General features: G+C 36.5%; 7 protein-coding genes across 7 annotated transcripts; 4 read left to right on the forward strand and 3 right to left on the reverse strand.

The window, feature by feature from the left end:
* Positions 1-457: 457 nt before the first annotated feature.
* On the forward strand, positions 458-5011 carry BRETT_003028 (uncharacterized protein; the record flags this gene model as incomplete). Its single annotated transcript, XM_041281544.1, has 1 exon — positions 458-5011. One exon carries the CDS (start codon positions 458-460, stop codon positions 5009-5011), a length of 4554 nt encoding a protein of 1517 aa, XP_041139335.1.
* A 709-nt stretch (positions 5012-5720) lies between these two features.
* BRETT_003029 (uncharacterized protein) lies at positions 5721-6653 on the reverse strand (the record flags this gene model as incomplete). The annotated part of the gene is made up of 1 exon (XM_041281545.1): positions 5721-6653. One exon carries the CDS (start codon positions 6651-6653, stop codon positions 5721-5723), a length of 933 nt encoding a protein of 310 aa, XP_041139336.1.
* Positions 6654-8023: 1370 nt separating this feature from the next.
* On the forward strand, positions 8024-9942 carry BRETT_003030 (uncharacterized protein; the record flags this gene model as incomplete). Its single annotated transcript, XM_041281546.1, has 2 exons — positions 8024-8070; positions 8151-9942. 2 exons carry the CDS (start codon positions 8024-8026, stop codon positions 9940-9942), a joined length of 1839 nt encoding a protein of 612 aa, XP_041139337.1.
* Positions 9943-10142: 200 nt separating this feature from the next.
* On the reverse strand, positions 10143-11051 carry BRETT_003031 (uncharacterized protein; the record flags this gene model as incomplete). The annotated part of the gene is made up of 1 exon (XM_041281547.1): positions 10143-11051. One exon carries the CDS (start codon positions 11049-11051, stop codon positions 10143-10145), a length of 909 nt encoding a protein of 302 aa, XP_041139338.1.
* A 578-nt stretch (positions 11052-11629) lies between these two features.
* Positions 11630-12658, forward strand: BRETT_003032 (uncharacterized protein; the record flags this gene model as incomplete). The annotated part of the gene is made up of 1 exon (XM_041281548.1): positions 11630-12658. One exon carries the CDS (start codon positions 11630-11632, stop codon positions 12656-12658), a length of 1029 nt encoding a protein of 342 aa, XP_041139339.1.
* Positions 12659-12821: 163 nt separating this feature from the next.
* On the reverse strand, positions 12822-13294 carry BRETT_003033 (uncharacterized protein; the record flags this gene model as incomplete). The annotated part of the gene is made up of 2 exons (XM_041281549.1): positions 12822-13185; positions 13257-13294. The coding sequence occupies 2 exons, from the start codon at positions 13292-13294 to the stop codon at positions 12822-12824; spliced, it is 402 nt and encodes a 133-aa protein (XP_041139340.1).
* A 1703-nt stretch (positions 13295-14997) lies between these two features.
* Positions 14998-18228, forward strand: BRETT_003034 (uncharacterized protein; the record flags this gene model as incomplete). The annotated part of the gene is made up of 1 exon (XM_041281550.1): positions 14998-18228. One exon carries the CDS (start codon positions 14998-15000, stop codon positions 18226-18228), a length of 3231 nt encoding a protein of 1076 aa, XP_041139341.1.
* Between the last annotated feature and the right edge of the window lie 643 nt (positions 18229-18871).

Genomic DNA, 18871 nt, shown 5'->3' on the forward strand with positions numbered 1-18871 from the left:
AAAATCGTCAAAGCTTGATATTTTGATCATATTTTTATGAATATATATTGTAGATATTCCTCTTTTACATTCACATGTACAAAAGGTACGAATTGTAAGAGCATGTGCACTCAGACCCATGTGTAAATTGTTAGAATATCATCACCATTAGGCGATAAAAAAATATTAAATACCGATACTAACTACCAGATCAAGAAAGTGAAGAATATGGAAAAGGAAGGACTCGCATCACAATCTGAAAAATATTATTTTCACCCCACTGTTTGGATACAATTGGAGCGAAAAATTTTCGCATCAACAGAGATCTTAACTGGGCACGGATGCATACAAGAAGGAAACAACATATTTCGAACCTTATAACTTTTGCTTAGAATAGAGGATCCGTGCATTATCATTAGTAACATAAATTTGAGGAGAGCTTTTTTCATTATTTGTCGAGAAGTTTTCGTTATAAAGAATGACAGTAAACTCACTGGCATTCCTCGATTCCCAACCTACGGTGCTTTCTAAGGATAATCTGAAGGATCTTAAGACTTATCTAATTAAGAACACCAACTACCTTGATGAAGAAACTGGAAAAATCAACATTCTTGACAGGGTATTTCCTGTGTTGATTCTCTGCTTGAAGAAGAATTCCCGGGAAGGTGATAAGGCTGGATATGGAACAATATCCTACGATACTTTCTCTATCTGGTTGTCTAGAGCAACACATTTGGTCAAAACAAATGGATTAGAACATCCTGAAATTAGAGAAGAGTTAGACTCGATGATAACTACCGAAATAGCTGATGAGCTTTACGATCGAGTCATTAATTTATGGTCTGATTCGGGAGCTCCTCTTAGTAATGCCTTGAATGAAATGTTTACAAAACTTATATCATTTATTAGAGTGATGAAAGAACCATCACTAAGGAACTCAATATTTGAAAAATGGATTTTGAAAACTTTGGAGATACCTTATTCAAGAAGGGTCTTTTACTTTTTGATTGAACTTTTATACAAAGAAGTTGATTCTCCGATGTTTATTCTTGTCCATGAGCCACTATTTGTTAGATCTTCACTCTCTTTTATTTGGTCTAACTCTTTATCAACCAATATTGGAAAATCTGTTTCAATGGTCTTACGTCGTGCTTATAAAGAATTTGAAAACGAGGACAAATGGATCCAGCTGTGGAAGGATGATGTACTATATGCTCTTCTAAGTAGGGAGTTGCAGCCTGGAATTGAAACATATCTTCTTCCACATTTGTTTAGAATCTCAAAGTCGGCCACTAGACAATTTCTAAAATATGTTTCTGAATTATGTCCGATTTCAACATTACTAGGCTGCCTTACTGTGGCACAAAATACGTCAATTATTGTCGAACCTTTTGATGGAGATAATGCTATAATTTCAATAGATCAGGTAAAAGATCTTTTGATGCAGGATAATAAATACTTTAAAGTTACAGCTTTTAAATTGTTGGTTACATCACCTAAGCCATCGAGCCCTATAAAGCCATACATTTATGATATAATTCAGTGTTGCACGGACTCGTTTTTCTGCGAAATGGATATAGAGACGAGAAATAAGATCATCTCATTGTTGAAATTCTTTATATCTAGAATAAGGGACTCTACCCATAAGCTTGATAGAGACTGCAAGAAGATGATAAATTCACAACAAGACAAATTTAGGGTAGAGATCGAGCAAAAAAGAATTGCAATTAATCTTGCGGAGAAGTTTTTGAATAGATTGTTGAATGATACTTTGTTTAACTTAAGACCTGGTTCCTCTCATCAGCGAAAGGCATTTGCATTTATGGTGTTGCTATTGCTTATTAGATCAGGATTGGATTCAAGACTTGAACCTTTACATCACGACAAATTCAAGATAGTTGAGTATCCATTTCATATTCAAATATATTCCTCAGATCTCTTAAGAACTATGATCGATAATATAACAGATGATTATGGTGACAACAGAATTGATTCTGTGAGAATTTTATCGATGTCGCCTATTTCCATAAACCAAAAGCTTTTAAGCCTTGCAACAGAGAGAGCATTCGTTTACTTGCAAAATATGAAGGGTAAAACTGTGGATTCAGGGGCTCGATATTTTGCCTTTTTGTTCAAATATTACCAATCACACGAAGAATATGATAAATGTATACTGATACTACAAACACTCGAGGGCATGTTAGTCAATGGAATTGACGACGCGAAAAATAATCTAGCGGAGGCTTGCTTCAAGTCTAATATTCATGGCTTTTTTTTAACTTTTGGACTCCTTTTTGAAATCATAGATTTCGAAAGATTCGGAAAATATGAATATGTGAATCGATTGATTGATTCACTAGTACAAAATGCAATAGCTTCTTGGAAAGTAACCCGGGAAGTTCTTCAACACGATTCACCTGAAGGAAATCTCCCAGAAGAAATTGAAAATAACTACAGTTCCAAATTGGAGGCACAATATGGTAAAGGAACGCAAGTTATATCAAGTTACGCTTGGCGAACTTTGAAGGAATCTTCGGTTCTTCTTGATTCATTAATCAACAATGCACCATTAAAGTCAGATTTAATCCTTCTTATTGGGCCTTTGCTTAGAGAGCAGTTAGCAACCATTCGTCATAGGGGTGCATTTTCTGCTGTATACCCAACATATGTTTCCTGTTGTTTGAAATGTAGGAAGATTCCAGAGCTACGGTTTCTGGGCCGAAAATGGTTGGATAAAGACCTTGAGTTGGTCACCGAAAAATCAGACTTTATTACACGTCGTTCGGCAGGCATTCCCTATTTGATTACAGGTAACCTTACTGCAAATCCAGAGTTGATTGGAAAAACTTTTAAAACGCTCGAAGAAGTTGCACATATAGTAGCGGATCCAGCCCAAACAATGGAAAACGTGAACTTGCCGCAAGTGAATGCTTTTAATTGTATGAAGGCGATTTTTATCGATAAAGCTCTTTCAAACGTCTCTATGGATTATATCAATGACTGTATGCAACTCTCCTTAGTATCATTTGAGTCACCAATCTGGGCCATTCGAAATTGTGCAATGATGCTTTTTACCGCTTTGGACAACCGGATGTTTTCTTCAAGAAAGGTGCACAATAATTTTACATCAGGATATCCTGCCAAAATGTTCTTTGCTAAATTTAGTTCTATTAAAGAGACCTTCCTTATGAATCTTAAAGAGGCCGCTGACTCCAATGTTGATAATTTGAAGCAGATTGAACGAACATTTCCAATTTTGACTATTATGGGTCGTCTAGAACCATCCCCAGATAACAATGGCATGGATGCCTTTAAACCATTAATTCTTAAATGGTTACACAGTAAACAATGGAAGGTCCGGGAGATGGCAGCAAGATCTCTTCCTGCTTTATTTGCTTCCGATAAGGATCTTGCCGAGGAACTTCATCATCAATTGGATATGCTTGCTGATATGTTGAACAAGGGTAATATAAATGGTGCACATGGCTCTTTACTCGCTGCAATAGAACTTCTCAAAAGAATTTGTGCAAACACAATTACTCATACGAGAAATGGTTTGCCTAGCAGTGCAAAAGATGCTAACAGCCTAGTTATGGGGGCCAAAATGGAAGCTTTGGATAAATTGGACATTGTACTTTCATCGAAGTCTCACGCAATTGCCCTTGAATATTTTAAGCTACTAGATATATTTCCAGATATTATCGAGTTCGATAGTGAAGTAAAGCGAATTTCTAGGTGGCTTGAAGTAGAGTTGGTTGCTGATCATAAATTGGAGGGTCTTCGGAATTTAGCTGTCTCAAAAGTCAGTATGATTCTTCTTAAAACTTCCATTCAAGGATATCAGAGCAAAGAAGGGCATTGCTCTTTTCAGAGTATCATTCATAGGTGTATGAAGTCTGATATGTACGAGGTGCATCTTGAAATCATTGACTTTTGCTGCCACAATGAAGACAAACTTAAGGATGCAGAAATCTCATCTTTGATCAGTGAAATTTGGGATCTTGTTAAAAGACCTGTTTGGAGTCATGTGAAATCGAAGTCATTAAATTTGTTGAATTTACTTTTCGTTAGAAGAAATGTTGATTTGCCAATCTCTTTCGATAGGCTTATAATGCGATCGAATCTGATGTTGCAGTCCAACGATAATAAGTTTTTAAAACTTGCTTGTGTTGAAGCATTGGGGCCTATTGTTGGAAAGTTGTACAGCCAGAAGCATCATTCAGATTTAAGAGAATTAACTATTGTCCATGAATGGATTACTAGGGTTAGATCATTGGTTGACGATAATATGGAATACCCAGCGAGAAGGGCCGCATTATATTCTTTAATAGCGTTCGGTCAAACTTGTGAAATAAGCAGGGGACACATCTCAGACTCTACAGAATTTGAAGCTTTACTTTTAATTTTTCATTTTCTAAGTGATGATGATTCTGGGCTTAGAACTTTAGCGTCAAAATACCTTTCAGGCAATATTTTAGGTGTGAATTATACACTTATTCCAGCAATGGCAGAAAATAGGATGGTGCAGTGGATATCAAAAACATTGAAGGAAAATAATGAATTTGTTTCTCTTATTTTTGATTCGAAGATTTTCCCGGTTGCAGATTCAAAGAAGAGATTTGAAGATTTATTTACTGGTAACGAGCTTTTGTTTAGTTTCGAAAAGCAGAATCTATACAGAGATGAAATTTCCAGTTCAAACCAGTTGAATGCAATTTTAAAATGCATGAATCCTGCGATACTATCGGCTAGTGTGACAGCCTTTGCGCATGTAATAGAAAGAAATGTGCGTGATGTTTTGGACTGGTTGGATAATAAACGACCTGTGGATGGATGCTTTGGCTGGTCAACAGATCAACAAAAAGTTGAGTTTGTTTATGAAAATTTCAAGACATTTGCCACTTTACTGGAAATAGGTGCTCTTTCTGATAAAAGTGAGTTAACTCAAAAACTTTCTGATCTATGTCTCGATGATAACCTTCAAATCCACCCAATCATCGTTCATCTTGTTGAAAACTTGCTATCCATTTAAACGTCTTATATCTTCGAATGTTTTAATCATAAATCTGCCTCAGTTTCAATAAACTACCTACTACTTTGTTTGCTGTATTACGAAGAACGAAACTCGTAGTTTACTCAACAAAATATAAATAAAAATTAGATAAATCAAAGTTAAACAAGAAGAAAAACAATTGAAACAAAAATAACGACAAAATGCAGAAAACACGACGGAATTGATATAAAATAAAATTAAGTGACACAGATCTAGCAGTACCCGCAGCAAAAAGAACAAGAGAATAACTTCCACTAAAAAGGCAGGTGGCTGTTCTCTTGCTGTATGAATCAAACGAAGGTTCGGTGTTCTTTTGTCACGATCCCTATGACAAAGGTAAAAAGTCCAAATATAGCTTTCTATGAGTCCGATAGCACATCTGAACTAATTATCAAAATTCATGGCTTGATTATCTTCTGACGCAACACTGTCGAACAAGAAAGCGAAATGATGCTGCGTTTAAAAGCCTTTCCTCTTCTCGTAACCTTCTTCTTTTCTTTCTTGCTCAAAATATGAGTTCCTATAATAAAAGAGTTAGTCCACAACTTTGCAAGAAACTGGAGAATAAGCTATGCCAGGGTATCAAATAAAATATTAGGATCCCATAAGTCAGAACAATGAACCATTGAAAACAAAATGAACAATAAAAACTAAAAAAGACAAAAGGGCAAGAACTCAATCAAGACTATCAAAGTGATTCCTCATCTGTATTTCTTCTGTTTCTTTTGATTTTAAAGAACCTAATTCCACCCTCGTTTGATGGAAGTGCACCCTGTGTGAATTCGTTTCCTGTATCACTTGCGGAGACAACTTTTTGAGATTGCTCTGCACTTAATGGAACATTAATCTGTGATTGCTGGGCAGCCGTCTGTGGAAGAGATTCAAGGTCATCTTCTGGTCCGGGCTGCATTTGCTGCTGCTGATTCAATTCCATGGCCCTCTGATTTGCAATGGTATCTCTATGAATCACGTATGCTTTACGAAGTGCTCCACAACAGGTAAGGAAGAACACTATAAGAAGGCATGCAACTGCAGCCCAGCATAATCCCATCATGGTAGGACCAATCTTTGCCGATCTCCCAGAGTCAGAAAACTTTTGTCTTGCAAGAACAGAAACTGCAGTTTGACATGCAGAACCTGCGAGAACAAAAATCATGGCAAAAGTAACGAAAAACGTTGTAACCCGTCTCATAGATTTCCAGCATGGGGAAAAGATATAACAAATAAAAGAAACTCCTGAAAATATAAGTGCAATTAGAAGGAAAGGAAAGGCAAACCTTGAAAGATAGTAGTACGTATCCCTGTTCACAACAAAGTCTTGTGGTAAGCTTGTACTGTTTCCAAAATTATCCAATGGAGATAAAGGCGAGTCTGGTCCCTGAGATGTACAGTTCCCGTTTTTCGAGGATTCATAAGCAGTTGGATGACACAATCCCCAGAATGTCCATCTTGTGACATCGCCACCAGCATCGTGAATTGTGGATGTATCAACCTGAAGCCAATAAAACTCGTTGAACGGGAAATTGCTGACTGAACCCGAAAACACGACAAACAAAAGGCACAACGTAGCACCTGCCACTAGTAAAAATGATAAAGCCTTGTTGATAAATGCAAGCAACATTTCTGGATTCTTGTGGATATGAATACTTCAAAAATATGATGACAATTAATTAGTCGAAGAATGTGGTCCAGACTTTGAATTCAAGTGAATAAATTGCGAAGCCTATGTCGTCGGAATGAAACGATATTTAAAGCCTAATGGTGCTTGTATCCAACTGAATAAAGGGTAAAATGTAGTGAGTACCGAGGTTATTTACTCAATATTCCAAGCTTGTTGTCTGCTAATGCTTCTTGAATGAGATGAAACGTAAACTTTTCAAAGCCTCTTCCAGGTAAATTCTTATTGTGGGTAGTTCTTGATATGTATACAACGTCGTTAAAAATATCGATACAGAACTGTAAAAAATTGATATTGACTTGTTTTGTGGGTTTAAGATACAAAAATTAGAACATAAACTCTAAAGACTGTTTATGTGAAGAAAATAAAGTTGAAAATGAATGCAGGAGGCAGAGAATAAACATATTTACCTTTGTGCTGCTCCTAGTAAGGGAAAAGAAAAATATAGAAATAAATAAAGGAAGCAATTAAAAAGAAGAATTTTTTCTTTGCTCTTCTTCCTAAAAAGTCAACATGCAATAACCAAAAGCGTAAACAAATATCCTAACAAGGAAGACTGCTTTAATTAATTTCAATTTTTCTTTGTTTACTTGCCGAACACAGCAGAAATTGTAAAGCCGGGGAGAGGGATGGGGGTCTGACTGCTTTTAAAGTGCGGATGCATTTAGCAATGCATGCCTTCAAATGTCAACCTCAGAAAAAATAACTCGAGGATTTAGCAGTCGCTTATGCTTATCAAAACTTCTTGCAAACTCGTTATAGTGATCTCATTTTCTCCCAAACTAGTTAGTGGGGTTTTCTGCTGCTTTATTTGATAGAAATTTCTTACAGCCTTTTTCATGACCCATTTTTGGTTAACGCGAAAACAATCCCTTTCGATTAAAGTGATATTTGTCTTGCTACAATAATATAGAGCAGCATATAACACATAAGTTGCTTTAATACATATATATATATACAGGATTCGTTTCAAAACCGTGGACGAAATTTAAAGTAAAAGCATAAGCTATTTAATTTGTGTTGTGTTTCGAAGCTTTTGTCACAGTTCAAATTTGATTTTTGAATCAATTATTATTTTCTTGCCTCTCCTAAAACATTTTATTTTATTTTTTTCTGCCGCCCCCCTCACTCAGCTCTGTCGGACACTTTTTTTTCGTCTTTTTTTTTTAAAAAATTGAGGCCAATCCACGGCACCTCTTTGCATCATCTTAAGCCAATAGACGCGTAAATATAATATGTACTTATTTTATAATTCTTAGCCTCGTAACAGGATATGTATTTATTATATTCATGTGTATAACAAGCAGTATGGAATGTCCGAGAATATTGTTATAGATTTGAGTGACCCCGTCCTTAATTTGTAAGTTTCAAGCTTTTTGATTTCAATTGGGATGCTATCAATAGTCCTATATTGACATGTTACTAACCTTTTTCATTAAGTCATACGTCAACCAAGGCTCCTCAGGTCATAGAACTCGATGATTCAAGTGATGAACCGCCCTCTGATGGGTATGATGATCTCGATAAAATTTTCAACTTTGACAGTGTAAAAAACGTGAAGCAAGTTAGCACACATAGCCATCAGGATTCTTCCATCTTAAGCAGAAAGGGCATTGGCTCTGAGTTTCCATCATCCCCAGTAGCATCTTCTGAACCATTGAAAATTACGGTTCATAAAAAATCCAACGTTTGCCTTAGTTCGCAAGATGACCATACCAGAATTAATCGTCAGATGAATGCGATTGATAATATAGACAATCTGGATTTAAAGAGTGACAATGATAATGATGATGATGATGATCTTTTAATAGTCGGTGAAAATGAGATTAAAAAGGATAATCCGATTTCGGATACAGAAAGTTCTGACATTTCTGAAATCAGCCTGTCTGTTGCCACCTCATCACTAAATATAAGTCATAACCAACAATATGGCTCGAAAAAGCGAGATTCTTTGAATATGAATAGTTGTGATATTAGTTCGATCTCAAATATTACAAGTAGTGATGATATTGTCATTGAAGGTCTTATAGATCGACCTACAAAAGGTGAAATCAAATCAAACTCACCTTTACGATTTAATCACTCTTCTACGGCCGAGCTGAACCGTGATTACGACTCTACAAAAATTAGTTCACAATCAGTCGTTGAAAATGGAAAGCAATCATATAATGATGCTGAACTTCAGAACATGCTAAACATCGCTCGACAAAACAATCCTAAATTGTTGAAACAGGTAAATAAAATCAAAAAGACAAAAGAGGATCTTACTGCTGAAATGATAGCGTCGTTTGACGCAAGCTTATTGTCCTCGTTAAAATGTGTGAATCCGAATTTTTCGAAGTTTCTCGAACCCGTTGGTATTACGACGCATTTAGATCCCGATACTTATCCAACCATTAAGTTTCAGCGGAAGGTCAGTGCTGTCTACTTTTCTTCTGCCGGAGTTTTTGTTCCAGTGAAACCTCATATAGAGTATGAAGGAACATTGGCGCTATTTTATGATGCAAAAGAGCTACCAAGCTTGCTCGAGCACAATTCTTTGGACAAAACGCTAAGTTATGTGTCAAAGAAGTATAGGACGTCCAAAATTGTTATTTTCTTAAATGGTTACTCGTCCTACGTTCAATCCATAACTTCTAAATTGAATCGTCAATATGTGGACAAGGTGCGCAGAGAAATTTTATTGCAGTCTCAATCAGAGCAGAACATGGATGATAATGCAAATATGAAGCCTTCTCAGCCCGAAAAAAAGAAAAGGAAAAAAAGTCGCCAGGCTAAGGCTGCTGAGCAGATTAACACACTTCAATTTACAGCAGAGCAAATTAAAGCCCAACTTCTTCATTATGAGTTTAATTACAATGTACATATGTTTCCTATCAAAGGGCTTAAAGATTTGGTTACTTGGATTAAAAGCTTTGGATACACACTTTCTAGTCGTCATATTGACAACAGTGAACGAAACATCGAATTTGCAAATATTGGAACTGTGAAGTCGGGCAAGGATGCTGCATCATCGTTCCTTGAAATGATTCAGCAGTTTAAATTTATCACTCCTGCTACAGCCAAGCGCTTCATAAAAGAATCCAAAATTGATACAATCAAAAAGTTGTACAGGGCTGTAAATATCGACGAACCTATTATTGGAAACTCTGGACGACCCTTGCTTCGAAAAAATGCGTATGACCCCATTAGAAAGGTTTTACGTTCTGACAATGAGCACGACATAGTATAGTGGATTGAAGTATGACCGTTGTGCCGCATTATGAAAATGATCTTACTTTGCTACGTAAATGGCTAGTTGTTAGTAATCGCTTAATGACCTGCTCCAAGATTTTAAGTAATTCATCTTTGAAAATGTTCTATTAAAAAATATGCGTTAGTAAAGAAAGAACAAGAAGATCTTTTAAAAAAAACTAGTCAAATTCAAAAAGTTTATTTCCCAACTACTGTCCTTAAATTTTTGAAATCATCTTCGTTTAAACGATCTTTCATAGAGTCAAGTCCTTCGATTTTTGAAGAAAGCCCATTCTTCTGAATGTCAGTAAACTCGAAGCCATGATTTATGAGAGTTGACAAAATAAAAATAGCCTTATCAAGGCAATTGATTCCTCTATCCTTGTCCAATATATTCAATATAGAATCAACGATCTTATCGTCCTTCAATCTGTTGATTTTCTCCTGGCCCTCTTTAGTATTGAAGTTCGCTGTTTCGACCTCCTCCGATATAAGAGATGACAACAAAGACAATGCACGGAATTTTAGCTTATCACTTGCTTTTTCGTCTGCTAATAGATGAGGTATTAACTGCCAACCATTCAAGTCTTCGAACTGTTCATAAGCCCGTTCACTGTGCCTTGTTATGTTGGACAATGCATATAATGCTTTGGAACGCGAATACTCGTCTGTTGAATCACCGGCTAATTTAAGAATCTTCTTAAAAGCGCCGCTTCTCCCCGACTCTTCCAAAAAATCATTTCGGGATCTAGGATTATTCTGAACTGCCGATCCAATACATGAGCAGGCCAAAGCCTGTATTTCTTTGTCTTCATTGTTGAGTTGTTCCAAAATAGATGGCCAAAGTTTCATATTCTTAAGGTTGTTGGCGTTATCTAAATTTTCTATTAGCGCTTCCATACTTTTGAGTGCCATTAACTTTTCATTTGATGTAGATTTTTCATTCTTAAGAACTGCACCATTCTCCTTCATCAATGTGGGATCATCTTTACCTTGTACCATTCCTAAAAGTTGTGCCAATGCCTTTGGATCTGGCCTTCCGACCCTTTCTTTGGCCTCTTTATTATTTCCCTGCTGAGCAAGGGACCATTGTAAAAGTTTTTCCATTGTTTTACTTTATATTCCTATTTCCTGTCTTTAACAACCTTAAAGCAAGATTCTGTAGAAAAGCTATGGTTTGCACCTGTGATAACGTTTACGTGAGGCTGTTAAGTTACTGTGATTATATATCAAATTTACTTTTTTCAAGACTTTCTTACAATTTACATTAAAGAAGGTACCAGAAACCCTGAGATAATTCTAAAAGAAAAAAAATTAAAATTAAATATTAGCTTGTTTCGCTAATTCGACGCGTCGTTTACGGACGAAATTGTTACGTGAAGGAATTGTTTAAGTTAGTAGCTGAATCTCCTAATCAAATTTCGATCCGTTCAACAAACGGTCCGTATTTTAAAAAACGTTCGTAATCTCAATAAGCGGGCTTTTTTTTTGCCTAGGTTTGTTTCTAAGTTACTTTGGATAACTGCTTTATTGGATAGTTAATATCATAGCATTATGGTGCAATAGCGGACAGAGCATTCGTGGGATTAAAAGGCAATGCCAAAGATAAATATCATATTTTGGATGAAACGCCATCTTTACTAACAGTAATATTAGATATTAATCCTTTGGAGTGGAAAAAATTAATGGATAGCAATAACTTGCGGTTTAAAGATGTCACGAGTGCCTTACTTGTGATGTTAAATTCTCACATGGCTCTGAACAGCGGTAATAAAGTCTCGTTGTACATCGCAAATAGTTTTTATCATGGTGCAAAGTTAGTCTTTCCATCATTTGATGATGATGATAATGATGATTCTCAAAGTCCTAATAGTAAAGAGAAAGTTGATGATAATTCATCTTTAGAAGAAGAGAAGGTTAATGAGATAGTAAAGAAAAAGCGATCAAGGCAAAGAAAAGTGAATGCTAGCCGAATCTTAGAAACCACTGGAATTTATAGGCAATTTCGAATTATAGATGAGACTATTGTTGACTCTTTAGATAAGATTATTAAAAATGAACCTTCAAATCTCAAGTCACTAGTCGGGAAAGGTGAAACGCATATTAAAGGAACTTTATCCGGAGCACTTTCACAAGCTTTAAGTTATATTAACAGGTTTCAAAATTCAGATGAACATTCTGGTATGAAAGCGCGGATAGTGTGCATTAGCGTAAGTGGAGACAACACATTACCTTATGTGTCTATAATGAACTCAATTTTTGCAGCACAAAAGCAGAAGGTGTCCGTTGATGTTTGTAAGTTAGGTCCAAATTCAACTTTTCTCCAGCAAGCATCGGATTCTACAAATGGGGTATATATATATATTAAGCATCCGCTTGGTTTAATTCAGTATTTATCCACCGCATTGTTTATTGATCCGATGCTAAGGCCAATGGTTGTTCTCCCCACAAATACAAATATTGATTTTAGAGCATCTTGCTTTATAACCAACAAAGTCGTGGATATTGGTTACGTCTGCTCTGTTTGCTTATGCATTTTAAGTGTAATACCTGAGGACGAAATTTGTCCCACATGTCACTCAAAGCTAGATCATGACCTAATTGTTATGCTTAAGAGAAAGCCTAGAGTATTACCCTTACTCAAAAAGGCAAAAAGAAAAAGAAACTCTTCTACTCCGGATATAAACCCGGTTAAAAAATTCAGGGAGAATTAAAGAAAAATAGTTGGATTACATCCATATATTATCACCCTATTGTATATTAATCATTCTATGTTACATACATATACGATCATTATATCGGCGCTGCTGGATACGTTCCAATAGCATAATTGCACTTTAAATTCGCCTCGTTATCTTGCTAAATTTCGTTTGGAAATCATTTCGCAGCCGAACTTATAGCAGTAGTGGTAACCGAAGATGCAACCGCAGTAACTGAAGATGCAACTGCTGTGACTGTTGAAGCAACTTTACTTGGAGGAGCCCGACCCATTTTTGGGAATATAATATCCAAATAACTGACAAGAACAGAAACGGTAGCAAATATTATTTTCATAATTGGTGGTTGTGACTGATCAGCTGGATCCGATATGAGAGGCTCATTTAAATACGATTGAAAAGCAATGAAAAATGCAGACCATGCAATAGCTTTGTTTCTTAGAAACATCGCAACCATCGGCATGTTCGATGCTGCAAAGTCTGATGCTTGAGTTTTTGGTGCCAAAGGAGTGTGCACATACCTACTCGCATGTACTCGTGAACTGTTAGTATATGTTCATTTAACAAAAAAGTACGGATAATTAGTACAACATACCTTTTCACTAGTTCTTCTCTAATTGCTTCCTTACCCATGTTTAACTTTGTTCTTTTTTGAAATACTTTTACACTCCAGAAAAGTCTCTTGTTATCGATACGGGATGATACGTGATAGTTTTTAATTTGAGTTTTCCTTGCGTTGATATTCTGAAAAAAATGTCCATTAAATTTTGAATACAAAAAATAAATAGCGACCCGACGAAAAATCGATGGAGATCAATATTTCGCACTTACTTACTTACTTACTTTCATGGCTTAACTTACACTTCACCTCACTATTCACTTTTACTTTGTATATCACTCACTGCCTTATCATCATTATCATTTTTTTTTTTGTGAAATGATTAACTAAGTTATTCTAAATGATTATTCTAATCTGAAACAAACCATGAATAAATATTTAAATGTAAAATTCTTTTCTTGGAGTTTCATTAAGATTTCCAGTCTACTTGGTAAAAGTAATAAAGTTGGAATCAAATTGGAAGAAAAAAAAAAATAGTACTATTCTAGATTAAACATGAAAATTATTTGTTCTGATGACCTACTAATGGCATATAGTAAACAAAGTATGGTAAACTTTAAACCTCCGAATACTTTTATGGATTACAAAAAGAAAATCCCTTGTTCATAAAGAAGTCGTTGCGCAATAAATCTTTGTATACATCCGTGCACGAAAGATTCTTCAATACCTAAATGGAATAACTCTTCTTATTGAAGAGCGTTCGAACTATGATTATCTCCGTGTCAAGTCCGCAGTTTCGGTAAAAATAATACGAATGGCCCTATTAAAGATGGACTGTGCATTAATCAATTATCTTGACGTCATAGATAAATTATTTCTTACATCCGGTTACAGCTTTGATAGCCTGATAAGGGGAAAATCAGGAGTATACAGCAGAGAACTGCAGTCAAGGTTGCCTCCGCTTTTTCTCCGCTTTTAAGTGGCAAAGCAAATAAAGTTAAACAAATCGGAAATACAAATTACAGAATTCACTCAGTGGGAGAACTAATGTCACAATCGTCATTCTGTAATGACATTAAAATCTATAGTATAGATTTTCAAATGCAGGGTATCTAGTAATGAAAATGCTCTTCCGATATGTAATTTGTTCTACTTTTCTATCCCTCATCCCCCACCCCCAAAAAAAAAACGCTACAATTGGGAATTTAGGCGTCTCCGAAATCTGACTCCGAGACTTCAACTTTTCGGGTCGCTGACAATCAGAATGGTATCGTTTATGCTGGGTAAGAATTCTTCGCGTTTGCTGACCATAAAAGGTTTCGAGGGATGCTGCCCAAAAATTTTTTTTCGCTCAAAGTAGAAGCAAAAAAGGAGGAGGGAAACAAAAAAAAAAAAAAATGATAATAGACCATTAGAAAAAGGTTCTTTCACTTGGGACTTTGGTTAACTACTAACGCTGCTTTTGCCCTTCGTTTTATTATCTCAACTTTTGCCCAGTAAGATTTAGTATATTTCCACTTTCACAACAGATCTTGACCAGTAATAGTCATATTTGTTCTTCCTGAAACTACTATTTCATCAGAGTTTGAGGAAGGCAGATTTTATCACTTGAGTACCATCACCTGGGACAGCTTTTCTTATTTATTTTCAGTGTGGTCTTTAAGTGTGTTGTTCGATTATTCCATTTCCAAGAATACAAAATCAAACTGCACCATTCTGTTACTGCAATTTTATAACAGCAGCTAAGTAAAGGATCACTCTTGTGTTGAAAGGAAGCATGATTTTCACTGAGGCTTCAGCGCATTTTGTTCGACTCTGTGCGAACAAGCCAATTCATTTCATTGTGAGTACTCTTATAGTTTCCTCTGTGTTCTATCTTACTATTTTTGATCATTACATTTCAAAAGTGAATAATGCCAGTTATAATTCGCTTACATTCTATCATGCTCCTGGTAACACAAATTCCTCTCAATGGAATATTGTCGCCAATGATACTGAGTTCAACTTCTTGAATGAGCCATCAAGTGACTCTCCTGTTTCGCATTATATTGTGACTCCCCTCATTTTCAGAGCACATTCAAAGAATGTCCCATTACCGGCAAACACTACATCACTTCTCTCAGGCTCTGATAGGCACGAAAGATTTTTCATTTCGAATATTTCTTCCGTTGCCGTTCCACCCGAAACCTTTGAAAATGTCGACGGCGATATTTTTAAGTTGAGACCAAGCAATAGACTTGGACGCTATTATGAATATTTCAAGAGTATGGCTTCTATAATAAAAAATGCTGCTGCGGGTGCGGAACCTTTAGACCTTATTATGGTGGCTCTTGCATATGCTGCAATGTTGTTTTCAGTCATACAACTTTTCTATGAGATGCGTCGTGCTGGATCGAAGTTTTGGCTTGCCTTTGGATCCTTACTTTCAAGTGTGATAGCCTTCTTGTTTGCTATCATTATTTGTACAGAAATTTTTGGTATTGACCTCCCATTGGCATCGATGTCTGAAGGTATTCCATTTCTTGTGGCTGCCGTTGGCTTCCGTCACAAAATAGCATACACTGTTCCAATCATGAATGCAATTCGCAAAAATCCTAGAAGTAACATTGCCGATACGATGTCAAAAGTTGTCCTGACTACAACTGCTTCCCCATTAATCAAAGAGGAGGTTCTTGCTGCAATAATTGCAGGTACTGTTGCAATATTTTCTTCAAACCTCACGGGTTTGTATAATTTTTGCATACTTATTGCTGTCTTAATGATAACAGATCTATTTATTACTTTCACATTTTATTCTGCGATCATTTCACTGAAAGCTCAAATTAATACCGTGCACCGTCAAATTGAACTGAGGGAGGCTCTTGAAGAAGAAGGTGTTAGCACAGATGTTGCAACTTCTGTTGCTGTTGCCAACACAGATGGCAACCAAAAACAGCTTTTTGAGCATAATGGAAGCATTTGGGTATTCAAAATTGTTTTGATCTTGGGATTTTTGTGCTTACATTTGTTTGCGTTGGGTACTTCATGGCTTTATGATGATTTGAGTGACTTTAGTGCTTCCACGAGTTTATTCAGCTATAGTTCATCTGAGTATCTGACACACTCATTGGCTGACAAAGTTCCTATCGGAAACAATGGAACTTTAATCACAGTGATGCCAGCTAAAATTTACAGAAGAATTACTTTAGTGACAAATTTGGAAGATCTTCTCTTCGATTTCATTAGTAGAATAAGTTTAGCTATTAGAGATCCATATGTCTCCAAATTCTTATTCATGGTTGCCGGAGTTTCCAGTGCAATTAATGTGTATTTGCTAAATGTTGCAAGAAATCACTTGTTCATTGAAGCGCAATCTAGTATGTCATCAAAGAAGGTTGAACAATCAGAGAATGTTTCTTCGACTAAGTCTGAGAACTCCAGGCCATTAAGCGTTGAGAAGAAAGCAACAAAGAATGAAAAGTCTACTAAACCGCATACATTTTCTCACTCAAAGAGTAGAAAAGTGGTCTCTGATTCGGTTGATTCTTCTACAAACTCTGCAGATAATGTTAAGGACCATGAAATTGTTGAGGATAGCTCAGAGGATGAGTCTGTCAGACCTTTGGATGAGCTTGTTGAAATTATGAAGGCTGGTAAGGTCAGTGAGGAGCTGAATGATGCCGAGGTTTGCGAACTTGCCACGCGTGGAAAGATGCCTCTGTATGCGTTGGAAAAGCATCTTGGTGACACTACACGTGCTGTTGTGGTTCGTAGAAAGGCAATTGCTAAACTGGCAAATGCTCCTGTGTTAACGAGTGGTCGTGTTCCTTGGAAAGATTACAACTATGATCGTGTCTTTGGTGCTTGTTGTGAAAATGTTATTGGTTATATACCACTTCCGCTTGGAATTGCTGGGCCTTTGATTATTGATGGCGTTCCTTATCATATTCCTATGGCTACCGCTGAAGGATGTCTTGTTGCTTCTACCATGCGTGGATGTAAAGCACTTAATGCTGGTGGGGGTGTTGAAACTGAATTGACATCCGATGGTATGACAAGAGGTCCTTGTGTTCGATTCCCCTCCCTTTCTAGAGCAGGTACCGCAAAAAGATGGTTAGATTCAGAAGAAGGTCAGAAGTCTGTTAAAGAGGCATTTAACTCGACTTCCCGTTTTGCCAGACTTCAGCATGCACGTACTGCACTAGCTGGAACTCTTCTTTTCATTAGATTTAAGACGACTACTGGTGATGCCATGGGAATGAATATGATCTCTAAAGGTGTGGAATATGCGCTCAAGTATATGCAAGAAAAATGCGGATTCGATGACATGGATGTTGTTTCTTTGTCAGGTAATTATTGTACGGATAAGAAGCCAGCTGCAATCAACTGGATAGAAGGAAGAGGAAAAAGTGTTGTTGCCGCTGCAACGGTTCCCGCTGATGTTGTCAAAAAGGTTCTGAAGTCAGATGTTGATGCTTTAGTTAAGCTGAATATTGATAAGAATCTTGTTGGTTCAGCGATGGCTGGGTCAATTGGTGGAAACAATGCACAGGCTGCCAACTTGGTCACTGCTGTTTATTTGGCAACGGGTCAAGATCCCGCTCAGAACGTTGAGAGTAGTAGTTGTATTACCTTGATGGAAAAGCTTCCTAATGGAGATTTAAGCATTTCTGTTTCAATGCCTTCTATCGAAGTTGGTACAATCGGTGGTGGTACCATATTGGAAGCGCAAGCTGCGATGTTGGAGCTTTTAGGAGTTCGTGGACCAAATCAAAAACATCCAGGAGCCAACGCTAGACAATTGGCAAAGATTGTTGCATCTGCTGTTCTTGCCGCTGAGCTTTCTTTGTGCTCTGCTTTGGCTGCAGGTCATTTGGTTCGTGCTCATATGCAACATAACAGAAATAGCAACTTGAAAAGTGGGGCCGTCAAGAAAATTGCCCCTACACCAGCAACAGCTGATGGTGTAGTGAAAAAGGATGATGTTAAAAGATTGAAACAAGGATCAAAGATATGCATTAAGTCATGATGCTACGTATTTAAAAGGAGAATAAGCAGATAAAATCTCCTATTATATGGAGGAAATAAAAAAAAATATATATATATATATACATATATGTGTATATATATTGTTGCCTTTTGCACTAAATTATAATCTAATGTTGTAGATGTTGACCTGATAAATTAATACTAAGAGTTGTATGTATATTGTGATGGATAAATAGATCGTGCTCGTAGTGAACGGCTGAAAACGGCAGAGTAAAAAAAGTGCAATTTCACGCAGAGTTCGCGTAACTTTCTTAATGTATTTAGTCAATCCGATTGAAAGCCTGCCTGTCTGTCTCCAATTTTTTTTTTTTTCTTCCTCCGTTTATATCTTCCTAATCAAAGCCAAATTTTCACACTAATTCGTCCTCTTCAGCTATATCTTTTGCCTGTTCAGAAATAGCGGAAGGTCACATCAGCATTCTTTACTTAGGTCAGCTGTCGAAATCATTGTTCTATCTCTTCAGCAGGGTTCAATTTTTTTGAACAGAGGAAAAGTATACATACCCTTATCTGTTCGGTTAACTTTTATTCGGTTGGAATCAATCACATTGCACTACACCTCGCTTATTAAAAGTTTACTATCTATCTATTGGGTGTACATTCTTTCTTGTTGCAATATCTTT

This window comes from Brettanomyces bruxellensis, chromosome 9, assembly GCF_011074885.1.
Source record: "Brettanomyces bruxellensis chromosome 9, complete sequence".
Taxonomy (NCBI): domain Eukaryota; kingdom Fungi; phylum Ascomycota; class Pichiomycetes; order Pichiales; family Pichiaceae; genus Brettanomyces; species Brettanomyces bruxellensis.